The sequence below is a fragment of the Rhinatrema bivittatum genome, chromosome 17, assembly GCF_901001135.1.
Source record: "Rhinatrema bivittatum chromosome 17, aRhiBiv1.1, whole genome shotgun sequence".
Lineage (NCBI taxonomy): Eukaryota > Metazoa > Chordata > Amphibia > Gymnophiona > Rhinatrematidae > Rhinatrema > Rhinatrema bivittatum.
In genome coordinates, this window is record NC_042631.1 from 14,978,618 (window position 1) to 14,991,504 (window position 12,887).

General features: G+C 41.3%; 1 protein-coding gene across 3 annotated transcripts in view; it reads right to left on the reverse strand.

Annotated features, from left to right (window-relative positions):
• DCDC1 (doublecortin domain containing 1) overlaps positions 1 to 12,887 on the reverse strand; it is a 351,456-nt gene that overhangs the window by 249,571 nt on the left and 88,998 nt on the right. For all 3 annotated transcript variants that reach the window (XM_029583130.1, XM_029583129.1, XM_029583131.1), the window contains one exon: positions 6,221 to 6,314. In XM_029583130.1, the coding sequence (XP_029438990.1) occupies positions 6,221 to 6,314 (94 nt within the window). The remainder of the gene's footprint in view (positions 1 to 6,220; positions 6,315 to 12,887) is intronic.

The window sequence follows — 12,887 nt, forward strand, 5'->3', positions numbered from 1 at the left end:
GAGGAGATGAGAGAGAAGGGAGACAACAGTTGACTGATGTGTTAAGATACAACCTTTATTTATTGAATTTTCAATACATACAAATATCACATCATTCAAAAACATGAAATACTGTATGGGCCAACTGAAGTAGAGAAGAAAAGAAAAGGAAAGATAAAAAGATAACATCAATTTGTTAGCACAATACATAGTTAATAATACAACTAAGAAGAGGGCACATTCTCTTAGAATAGAATCAAAAAGGAAACGTGAAAAGAAAAGGCTTTACCTGTATGGAATTACTATCTAATTAATTACTAGACACAGTAATACAATAGTAGTTACTACAATGGGACTCTGGAATCTAAAAAAGCTCTTAGTTGTTCTGTAATGAAGAAAATATCAATCATTTTTTTTAATGATACACTTACAGGGATATCTCAAAAGAAACACTGCACCTGAGGAAATTGTTTCTTGTCTCATTGAAAGAAACCCTTTTCTCCTTTCCTGCGCTATCCTTGAGGTATCAGGAAACATTCTTACAGTAGACCCATGAAAAGAGGAATTTAAATGATGGAAGTAGCGAGACATTTGTTTACTAATATCTTGTTCAGCTATCGAAGAAACAAGTAGAGTAGGACGATCTATAATTTCTAGTCCAGATTATTCATGGAAATTTGTTAGGTTCTGCATATCCAAGGGAACCCCACTAAAATTCAAGGGAAAACGCCTTTCATCCAAGGAAACAGGTAAAAAATAAACCTTATTTATAGAAGGAAATTCAGCATCAGGTATGAAAAGAGCTTCACGCAGATATCTTTTAAAAGTGAACATAGGATGTTCCCTCATAATTCTAGGAAAATTAATAAGTCTGAGATTCAGACGACGATTCCAATTTTCCAAAAACTCGACCCTTCTGGATAAAGCATTCCTGTCTTTGATAGTTGCCTCTCTAAACCCAAGAATTTCCTGTATGTCTCCTTCCAATTTTCCAACAGAAGAATGTAAAGTCTGTAGGGGAGTCTTCATGGGCCTTCACCTTCGAATCCAAGGAACTAGGTAAGCAAATCAATCTTAAATTACAGCTTTTAATAGCCTGTGCAACCCAGCAGTTAACTCCCAGAGAGTATCGAGTGTTACTACCTCTGGTTTAATAGTGGAGATGGTACGCTCACCAGGTGTTGTAGGGATTCCATCATGAGGGGAAGGCATCAGAGGACCTCCACCAGGCACAAAAACCAATTGTCGGCATTCTTCCTTCCTTCTCAGACTGTATGGGTGACAAAACAGATTCTTCCCTCTGTGCTCCCTCCTGCAGCGTCGAAATGCTGACATCATCGGTCAACGACACTAGTAGCATGCTTGGAGCAGAGTCCCTCCGAGCTGATGGCAGTCTAATATTGGGGGGAGAGGGGGTGGCTGAGAGAGACCTCAACCCCAGGTGAATGATGCTCCTCCATCACGATTCACAACGGGATTACCCCCTCAGGATTTTACAGCTCCTGGAGCCAGGAAGGTGGAAATCAGTGGCTGCTCTGCAAAGTGTGGGGGTATTGAGGGAAACACTCTCACTTTACCCTTATGCTTTGCAGGCATTATAAGAAATGAAAATAGAAACAGAATCAGAAGGTAAGAGCAGTGCTGAATCGTGGCTCCCTTCAGGATGCTATCTTGCCCTCTTGTTTTGGCCAAGATACAATCTTTTCACTGTAGCATGTTTACAAAGATAGAATACAAATAAAAAAGACTAAAATACAATGTGCTATTTTTGATATGCAGATTTACTATTATATGGCACGTGTTTGCTGTAATTCTGATAATTTCCCTAAGAATACACACACACACACACACACACATATATTGAGGTTCATATTCAGCTGCAGACTGTCTGGTTAATTTTACCAGATAAAATTACCTTTCCATTGAAAGAGGCTTGCTTCCTATGCAAAGAAATGATAGAGATATTTAAATATCTCTATCATATCTCCCCTATCTCACCTTTCCTCCAGGGTTACATGTTTAGATCTTTGAGTCTATCACCATATGCTTTAGAACAAAAACCACTGACCATTTTAGTAGCCACCCTTTGGACCAATTCCATCCTGTTTATATCCTTTTGAAGGTCCGGTCTCCAGAATTGTGCACAGTATTCCAAGTGAGGTCTCACCAGGGACCTATACAGGAGCAATATCACCTCCTTTTTCTGATGACCAGTCCTCTCCCTATGCAGCCAAGCATCTTTCTGGCTTTTGCTGTCATTTTATCCACGTTTGGCTACCTTAAGATCATCAGATACAATCAATCACTCTTAGATCCCACTCTAATACTGTATTGCTCCCTTGGGTTTTTGCAGCCCAAATGCATTATTCTGAATTTTTCAAGCATTAAATCTTAGCTGCCAGAATCTAGACCATTCTTAGAGTTTCACTAAATCCCTCTTCATGTTTTCTACACATTCCTGGCTGTCTACCCTGTTGCAAGTTTTGGTATCACTGGCAAAAAGACAAATCTTTCTCAACAATCCTTCCACTATTTTGCCCACGAAAATGTTGAAAAGATCTAGTCCCAATGACCAATCCCTGAGGCAAACCGCTAGTAGCGCCCCTCCCCCCCTCCCGAAAGTAAACTCTATTTACCACTATCCCCCACTCAGCCAATGTCTAACCAATTCAGTCACTCTAGAGTCCATATGAAGGGCGCTCAATTTATTTAGAAGTCGCCTATGTAGAACAGAGTCAAAGACCTTACTGAAATCCAAGTACACTATACCTAACAATCTCCCTTGATTCAATTCTCTAGTCACTGACTCAAAGAAATTGAACAGATTCATCTGACAAGACCTACCTCTTAGTAAAACCATTCTCCCTTGGATCTTGCAATCCATTGGATTCCATAAACTGCACTATCCTCTGTTTTAGCAGTGATTCTATTAATTTGCTCATCGCAGAGGTCAGACAAACCAGCCTGTAGTTCCCAACTTCCTCCTTCCACTTTATGAATAGGAACCATATCCTCCCTTCTCCAGTCTTCCAGAACTACTCCCAACTCTAAAGAAGCATTGAAAAGGTCAGTTATCAGGGGATCATTCATTTCTAGAAGGCATAATGGTTATTTGGCATAGGATAGTCTCTATGGAGATGACCTCCACTTGTCTCTCTCCATTAACCCCCTTATGGGATAATTCATATTTCTTGGTGTTAATCAATAAAACTAACTTTCAATGGCTGCACAGGCATAGTATCCAATTTGCAGGGGAGCTTTTCAAAGAAGGGAATTATCTTTCCCTCCAAGAGCTAAAAGAATAAACTAGGGGGAACTGTCATTCCAGTGTTTTGGTATCTTAGATTGCGGGGGACTCTTTTTAAGAGTCAACATACATTGGCTTTTGGAAAAAAGAACTCACTTTTTGAAAAATTACTCCTTGGGAAGATGAGCAATAGAGGACTGATTTATAAACTTTATCATATTCTCTTATGGGAGGAGTCAGGCCCAATATTGAGATATAAAGATCTTTGGGTCCAGGTTCTGTGGAGGGATATTGTGGAGGAAGACTGCGAGCACATAATATGGAGGGTTAGTCGTGGGAACGCTAGGTGCATGCTTTCAAAGAAGAATGGTTATAAGATTTTATTCCACTTATATAAACACCCCTGTTCAGCTACGGAGAATGAATTTAAGTGACTCAGATCGTGTTGGGGAGATGGATTCCCTATTTCTTATGTGGTGGACCTGTCCTCTGATTTCGATGTTCTGGAAACAAGTTATATCCTGGATACATGATGGAACGGGAATACAAATACCTTTTCACTCAGGTGTCATCTTACTAGGCCTTCCACTACAGGGAAGGCCACTTCTCGTCAGGGGGGAATCTGCCTGGTAATCCACCTTTTGGTGCAGGTGAGGCATACAGTGGCCACATTTTGGAAATTACCGATCAAGCCACCTTTAGAGACTTGGATCCAGATGAGTTGGTCAATATTTTCCATGGAACTGATTACTTTTTTTGTAGAAACAAGTATCAAAATGTGCTTAAAACATGGGCTCCATTTCTGAAATTTGCATGTAAAGAAGTGGGATCTGATTCTGCTGCCCCCAAAGTATAATAATAATATACACCATCTGGTTAATCTCTGGGGGGGGGGGGGGGGGGGGGGGAACAGATCCAGGTTTAGATTCTTCTCTCTATTTAATTTAAAATGGATTGTGGGATACAGTTTCCATTCGTCATTTGAATAATATAAATAACTTGGATTTAACTGTTGAATAGCTTATCGCCTATTGAGATTTATGTCTATTCATGCCTGTATTTTGAAAATGGCTAATTTGTGCTTTGTTAAACATCTTATTGTACTATTATGTCATTACAGTAATACATTTCTTTGAAAAATTAAAAAAAAGAAAAATAAGGTCAGCCAGTGGAGGTGCCAGGACTTCATTTGAAATGTCGCCAGCAGAGTGAGGTCAGCATCATTATTGCACACAGGCCTTGGAACACCCCATCCCTCCTCCTTGACTGTCTTATTACCATGGAAACTCATCTGGGGGCGGAGCACTGCAGAGTCCATCACCACATGAGGGCGTACAGGCCCCTTCCTGACTTTTGTTGTGGAGTTCCCTGCTATAAGGCTGGTGTTTCTCTACAGAACAAGTGCTGAAGGGGCTCAAAGAAGCCATTCTTCCATCTCCAAGTGTTAGTCAACCTCTCCTTCTCTCAGAGCACACTACCTGCCTGTCTGTTTCTGATTTGCCTCTCCTAAAGAAACCTGCTTTAGATTCAGCTGATCCTCACAACTACAAGCCAATTTCATCTTTGCCTTTTTGGGGTAAATTGATTGAAAGCAGTGCTCTCCTTCAATTGTCAGAACATATTGAGAACAAGCTGTTTTTAGATCCTCATCAGTATGGTTTCAGAAAATCTATGAGTGCCTAATTTTTCATTTTATCCCTTTTGGATTTTTTTTTTTTTTTTTAGAAGAGGTTTAGATTCATGGACTTATAGTCTCATCTCAGCTTTCGATACAGTCGATCATGTCATTCTCCTTTATTCTTTACATGACACTGGTATTTCCGGTACTGTTTTGCAATGGTTCTCATCTTTCATTTCGGATCGCCATCAACGAGTAGAGTTTGAAAACAATTTCTCCCACTGGTCTGCTGCAAGGTTCTGGCCTGCTCCTTAATGTATCCCTATCTCCTTTTTGCAAGGTATTAGCAGGTCTGTAGGAGGGTTATAAAATATACGCAGATAATATTCAATTTTTTGCCTGGGTCCAGTCTCTTGGTCTGAGACAGTGGACCTGGTTAATCTGTGTATGTCCACAATTAAGAGATGGTAATTTTTAATAAATTGACTCATGTAAAACTATGCAAAATGTAGCAATCTGCAAATCAAAGAGCTACCTTTTATGCATTGACACTTTTGTGCAAATAACACTCACTATTCGCCCTTCCAGTGCTAATGGACACCTGCAGCTACATTTTTGCAGGTACTTTTTCCATGGAAAATAATGGGGTAGATTCTCAAATCCCAGCGCACGTAAATCCCGGGCCTTACGCGCGCTGGGCCAATTTTCAAACAGGCCCGGCCACACGCGTAAGTGACGGGGCTTTAAAATGGGGCAGTCTGGGGGCGGGACTAGAGGCGCCTGGCACAGCGGCCATTTGCTGCTGTGCTGGTGCTCACAACTTGCTCCTGCTCCTTGGCAAGAGTAAAACGTACGACAAAAAAAACTGGGGTAGTTAGGACAGGGAAAGGGGGAAGGGAGGTTAGAATAGGGGATTGGGAAGTTCCCTCCCAGTGCGTTCCTTAATTGGAGCGGACTGGGAGGGAACTGGGGAAGGCCCCAATGTGTCGCTGCGAGATTTTGCAGAATTATCCCTCCCCCTTACGCGCGCTAGCGTGCACATGTTATAAAATCATGTGTCCATGTGCGCGCGTGCCAGGTAGCACGCGCACATGGATGCGAACACGTAAGTTTTGAAAATCTACCCCAATGTGTACAGGCTTGAAAATACATTCAACACGTATTATTTTTCCGATTGGGCACCAAACATGCCCCTAGGATGCCTCCCTTAAATATATGTGCAATACTTTTAGAAGTACTGAAGGAGGGCAATTGTCATTCAAACAAATTTATTTGCATAAATGGCTTTGAAAATTGCCCTGCCCATGTTTCAATTTTTCAAGATTTAATGAATCCATTGTAAAGTGGTAAATTCTAAAATAGTTCTTGGTACTCACTAGTTACAAGATCATCAATTCTTCTTCCATCCATATCATATAGCCATCGAGCTGGTGAACTAAGATTAACTTTAACAGTACACATATCTAAAAACTAAACAAAAATGAACACATTTCAGTTTTATTTTACAATATTTCTTGGTAACAGTATAATTCATAGAAAGGGAATATTATACAGCAATATCTATTGCATGCAAGGGATTTTACAATTAGGGAGAATCATTTTATAACAGTATGCGGTCGGCTAAAGTCTGCATGTGCCTTTTACGCCAGACTTTATCCAGAATTTTAAAGTGAACTTATGCATACAAATTTGCTTTGAAATTCTGCAGGTAATGGGCTTTGTCCACACATAGAATACTGTAATTTGCACAAAGTTACAACTACTCTTTGGAAGGTGGGTTAATCTGCATGCACACTTTTTAAAATCAAAAAGTATCTGCATAAGTTCCAACTCTTCCCCCGGACTGTCTCTCCCCAGTTTGTGTAAAAGTCTGCATGAAACTGGGCTATACATGTAGTTTGACATACTGTACATTGAGCCCTAGGCATAAATAGCTTTGAAAATTCAGCCCCAAATGACATGGATAGCCTTTCCTAATCCTGAAAATAACCTGACTTTTATGCTGTTCGATTACTGAGAGCCAGATTTAAGTATCAGCAAAACTAGAGCAAAAAAATTACCAAAACATTCTGCCAGTCAATGTGCTTGCCCAATTTTAAAGTAGCATTACTTTACCCAGAGTTTTAATTTCCTTCAGCTTCTGTGGAATTCCACGGAAAACGGAGAAGCAAACCTTGTACTGACAAAATACTGCCTCAAAAAGCTAAATTCAAAAACAAGGCAAAACTTTCATCAATACTTTTTCTTATATGTGGTTTTTTTTTCTGAAGAATTTTACCCCTTCCTGAGTAAAACTGTGCAAGTCCTCCTTTTGCCCAGTGTTTAAGAGGGCAATTTTCAAAATGTTGGCATGGGGGAAAAAAACTGATGATATTTTTAAATACAGATAGCATCAATTTTTAAAGTAAAAGTATTATATACATTGCCTCCTGCTGTGAAACTTGTGACAGGTATTAACTACCTGTGGACATTTGCACCTTTTTCTGCGGGTATATTTTTCATTGAAAATAACACACGTAGATTTGAAGTATTAGAAACAATGGATATTCTATGTATGACTGTGGGGAGAAGGTACAATGAGCCACACAGGTGGGTCACCTGATCTGCGTTGCATGTGGAGTTGGAGGGCTCTTCTGGAGCTTTTTCAGAAAGCTTCCACTGAACCAACTGCTTACATAATTTAGCTAAGGGGTCAATTTTCAAAAAAATGTTCATTGTTTTACTTAGGAATCTAAATTTAGGAATATCATCAGCTGAACTTAGATCCCTACGTTTTTGACTGAAATACCCTAAATGTAGACTTGCAATTCATTTGTCTAGATTTAGCTGTCTATGATAGTGTCTAGCTTTAAAAATCAGAACTAAGCGCCTATAATTTGTCCCCATCCTAATTCCACCCCCATAGCTGCCCACATTTTAGGTGCTTAGCCCCCTACTCAATTTTCAAAGTCACCAATATAAAGCCTTTTAAAATTGATCCTTAAGAGGAGGAGGAGGTAGAATTTAGCAGGACAATTTTCAAATGTCAATCTGAAAATTGCTCCCTTCGGTATGGGTGGAAGTATAACTTTTGCACATGCTGGAAAAGAGCAGGCCTGGAGTCAGGATTGGCTAAGTATATGCTGGGATATAAATGGGAAATCCCCACAAATACTTTAATTTGGGCAGAAGCAAAGTCCAGCAGTATTTTTGTAGACACGGTCCTTGCTGGACCATAGACCTGCAATCTTCCCAGTATCTCTCAAAATTTCCCCTTAGACTGGCAACAGATAGCAAGCAGCATGGGCTTTGTCTTACCCTTCTAAAACAATGGGAGATATTATTTGTTACCGATTCCCTGGCCTTCTTAGGTCAAAAGAAATAAAAAACATGAGTCCACTCCAGGCAGATGACAGCTGCCCTGCAGTAAGCATGCAGGCTCATCCTGATGTGCAGGTAGGCAAGGCAAGAACATTGGAAGGACACCTGATTGGTTCAGGTGTAAACCAATGGCCACAGTGCACCACCGTCTTCTCCTGGAAATTAGTGTAAAGTAGCAAGAACCTCACTTGCTCTAGGTGAAATGACTACCTCTAAAAACACAAATTTCTAGGTCAGATACTTCAGCTCACAAATGTCAGGAGGGTGAAATGTCAGTTGGGTGAAAACTAAGTTGATGTCAGGTGAAAAGTATGCAAGCATATTCATACAGGTGGCCTCACTACCAGTGCAGGGTGAAAACATCTGCTTCTGCAAGTGAGCACTACCCAAGGTGGATCTAATTACAGAAGTCACTAGTCTTGTGCCCTAGCATATCAGAAGGCAGGCCAGCAGAAAATCCTGTCCACCACGTCCTCATGCAGTGCCTATTCAGAGAAAATTCTCTCTCACTCAATGCACAATAAAGCTCTGGAATTTGTCTCCAGAGGATGTGGTTAGTGCAGTTAGTGTAGCTTGGTTTAAAAAAAGGTTTGGATAAGTTCTTGGAGGAGAAGTCCATTAACTGCTATTAATCAAGTTTACTTAGGGAATAGTCACTGCTATTACTGGCATCAGTAGCATGGGATCTTCTTGGTGTTTGGGTACTTGCCAGGTACTTGTAAGCCTGGATTGGCCACAGGATGTTGGGCTTGACGGACCCTAGTATAGCAATTTCTTATGTTCTTATAAAAGAATATCCTTGAATTGCCCAGGAGGCAAAAATGTAAAAAAAAAATTGCTTTAGGCCAAAGAAAGCAGCAGCAGTTTGGCGCAACATCTTTCTCCTCCACTGATGAATATAAAAAAAAAAAAAAGTGAAGAACAGCAGATCTGGTGATGCAGAGAAAACACCTGCTCATGCTCAAAAGTCTTTTGAGACAGCTCTACAAGACACTAGCAATTCTGCACACGACAGATATATAACCCACGAGTATGGCTCGTAGGAGCTTGTCAGCAGGAAGGGGCAATAAACAATCTCTTTACTGTGTGTTTTAAAATATGTGCATATTCATGCTGTATTCACAGGAGCTCTACTTCTAGTTTCAATCCATTCCTTCTACTATTTGAAAGAAGAGTTCTAATTGATGGTATGTACTGGATAGAAAATGTCTCATCTATTAGGCAGAGCTGGAGCCAGGCAATTTGGTGCCTATGGCCAAGTGAAAAACTGCACCCTCCCCCTTTTCACAACACAGGTCACCACAAGTTGGGAGACTCTATTCAATGCTTGTACAGCAGTGCCCATGACCAGTGCACGGGTATGAGGTGCCCTAGGAAAACGCTACAGCCTTGCACCCCCCACCCCATCACACCCTCCTCACACACAATTAAACATTATGCATTTATAATAACAGATTTTGCATGAAAAAGAACATTCAAAGCACAGTCCTCTGAGGTTAAAAATATCACTGACAATATGTATTTTACATTTACAGGCACTGCTGAGGTGCCAACCAGAAAACCCTGCAAAAATGCAAGAGATACTTGGAACCTATATGGTAAGAAGCCTACTGTAATGCATCTTGGGCATGGGCATGACCCTCAGAGAGCCACGAGAAAACAGAATTTCTATATAAAAACAGCACTAACTGCCAGCACTCAAACAGCAACAACCCTACCTAAAAACATTAATACTACAAATATTACACAAGGCCTAAATACACCCCCTATTAGGAAAACAGAACAATCCAAGCTGCTATAGATCTCTACATAGAAACTACACACTAATGGAATAACTCACTTCAGTCACACATGCAACACACAGACAGACCCTCAAATACAGAATAAAGAGACCATACAGTATAAATAGAAATGTACAGACACAAACTGAACTGGAAACCACAACAAGCCAAATTCTGTATGCACTGCAACAATGTAAAAACAGAAACATTACCACTCCTCATAAAACATAATTAGTAAAACCACACCAATAAAAAGAATAATTCAAAACAATTAATGAACAGAATAACATTCAATAATTAAAAACTCATAAAAATCTTCCAAACATTAGTAAAATATTTCAAAACAGACCATCAAAAAACATCCAACAATTAAGATAAGGATTTTAAAAAATTCCCCATTATCCATACTTTTGATTTCCAGATGCCCTGAAATTGTCATGGATTAGCAGGCAGAGAGTAACTGGGGAAGTTGTGCACACACATGCTCTCCGTCACTCCCCACATACACACATGCTCTCTCTCTCTCACTCTACCACACACAAGCACACATGAGCTCTCTCACTCACTTCCTCCTTGACTTAGTAGGCAGCAGCAGTCTCCTTCTTCGGTCCCCGTGGCCAAGGGAACAACTTCTGGCCACTGAGCACTGGACTACTTCCGGCAGGATGCGCTCCTCCTCAGCAGCGCAGCCTCGCCAAAATCAGTGGCGTGGCAAGTGCTGCCTTAGTAAGTGGGAAAAGTAGCATGGCCCCGCCAGAATCAGCAGCGTTGCCAGCAGGCCTGCTCTACTTTTCCACTTACTAAGGCCGCGCCAACCATGCTGTCAATTTAGATGGAACCGTGCTGCTTTTTTTTTTTTTTTTTTTTTGCTGAGGACCTGCCGGCTGCACGGCTCTCATTGGCACATGGCAATGCTATGGTGACTGTTGGTAGCAGTGCCTACGGCTGAGGCCATACCGGCCACTGGCACGCTGCTGCTCTGCTATTAGGCTTTCACTAGACTGATATTTATTTATTTTACAGCATTTCTATTCACTAATTCTAATTTTTACCCTCAGCTGATTACAAACTAAAAAGATAAAATATAAACCATTACACAAATATATAATAAAAATAAAATGCAATACGATAAGGCAGCAAGAGGCAGAAGGCTGCTAGCACATTCCAAAAAAACTTAATGTGCAGCTTTCAGGACACCTATTGTTGTACGATTTTTCCAGCCAATGTAAAGTTTCATCCTGAAGAAAATCTGTTACAATGAGTCTGAGAATGAGCTGCGGTATCAGTGTCCCCACTCCCCACCTTTTTTTTTTAAACTATGTATTACAATAATTTGAAACTACAAAATAGAAATGACTGATGCCATTTATAACAGACATACAAGGTACACATATGCATCTATGTTTATGTTAATTAGTTTAAGGGAATTAAATATCTTCATATATAATTTGCTAGATTTGTGTGTCCATCCCTCAGTCATGCTCAAAATCACCTACTTCGAGACTTAGTGGGGCAATTTCTTATATTCTTATGCATACAATGGAGGCAGTACATGCCAATCTATCACATGCTCATGGAGTCAGAGTGCCCTCCCACAGAAGCAGTACAGGGCGGCAGGGCAGGACTGGAGCTGGGTTTCTGCCTATCCAAGCAGTTCTGGGGGCCAGTGGGACGTCTTCTGTATAACATCAGGGCAGGACACAGACCGGGAACCGAGGCCAGGCACAGGCTGGATGAGGCAAAGCAGGCTGGAAGCTAAGGGTAAGCACAGGCTGGAAGATGGATATGGATACTGGCTGAGAAGGGGATATAGGTACTAGCGGAGGGCTAGATACAAAGCACAAACGGGCTGGGTCTCAGGCAAAGGACAAGGGCAAGTCCTGGACAAGGACAGGACTGGTTATCCTAGTAGGCCTAGAGATCGTAAGGTAAGACAAAAAAAAAGCCCAGGAAGGTACAGAGCATTGCAGGGAGGTCTGAGAGGCCAAGAGCAAAGCCAGAAGGCCTGGAAGGATCCAAAGTAAAGCAAGAGGCCAGAAAGGCAAAGCAGGAGGCCCAGATGGGCCATAAGGCAAGGCAGAAGGCCAGGTACGGCAGAATAGCGAGGTCGAGTGGCCAGGTCAAGGAGCTGAGGTGGGGCAATGAAGAGGCACTGAGGTAATGAGCAGGCTGGGTTAAGTAGGGCTGAGGATGAGATGTGCTGTGACCAGTGAGGAGGTAACTGGCAGAGCTGTGAGCAAGGCTTGCGGAGGATCTCTGGTAGAGGGAAGCCTGCACAGCAGGCTGAAACCTTGGCACAGGAAGACTGCACATCAGACAAAACCATGACACACATTCATTGTAGATATCCTGAAAACCAGGCTGCTTTGTGGCTCTTGAGGCCTTGAGTTAGCCACCCCTTTCCTAGATGCTCTAGGATGACCCCAATTTTGTGATTCTCACATTGGCTTCCAATTCATGCCCGCGTTTAATTCAAACTGCTATCTTTGATGTTTTGAGTAATGAAAGAAAATGGTCCACTCTAAGGGAAAAACTAGCTTGGTACGTATGTCAAAGGGCGTTACTAATTATTCCCTCTGAGAAAGAGAGGTGGAAAAAAACACTTGAGGAGCAGGCAGCTCCTTCCTTGTGGAACAGGCTGCCGTGGCACTCACGTTCGAGCAGAACTATCTCACTTTCAGGAAGAAGGTTAAAACCATGGATTTTTCCTTGATATGCTTCCTGAAGCAGCTGTGTTTGAAGGACTGAGGAGTTGTTAATATGGGAGTAAGAGATATTTGGATTTAACAGGTCTGTAGGGATGTGGCGTGGCAGGGTTATGACTTGCATGGCTTCAGTTCTGTTTCTTTTAATTTTGGTTGTTTCAATTTTTTATTGGTATGTTGTATTATGATATATTTTT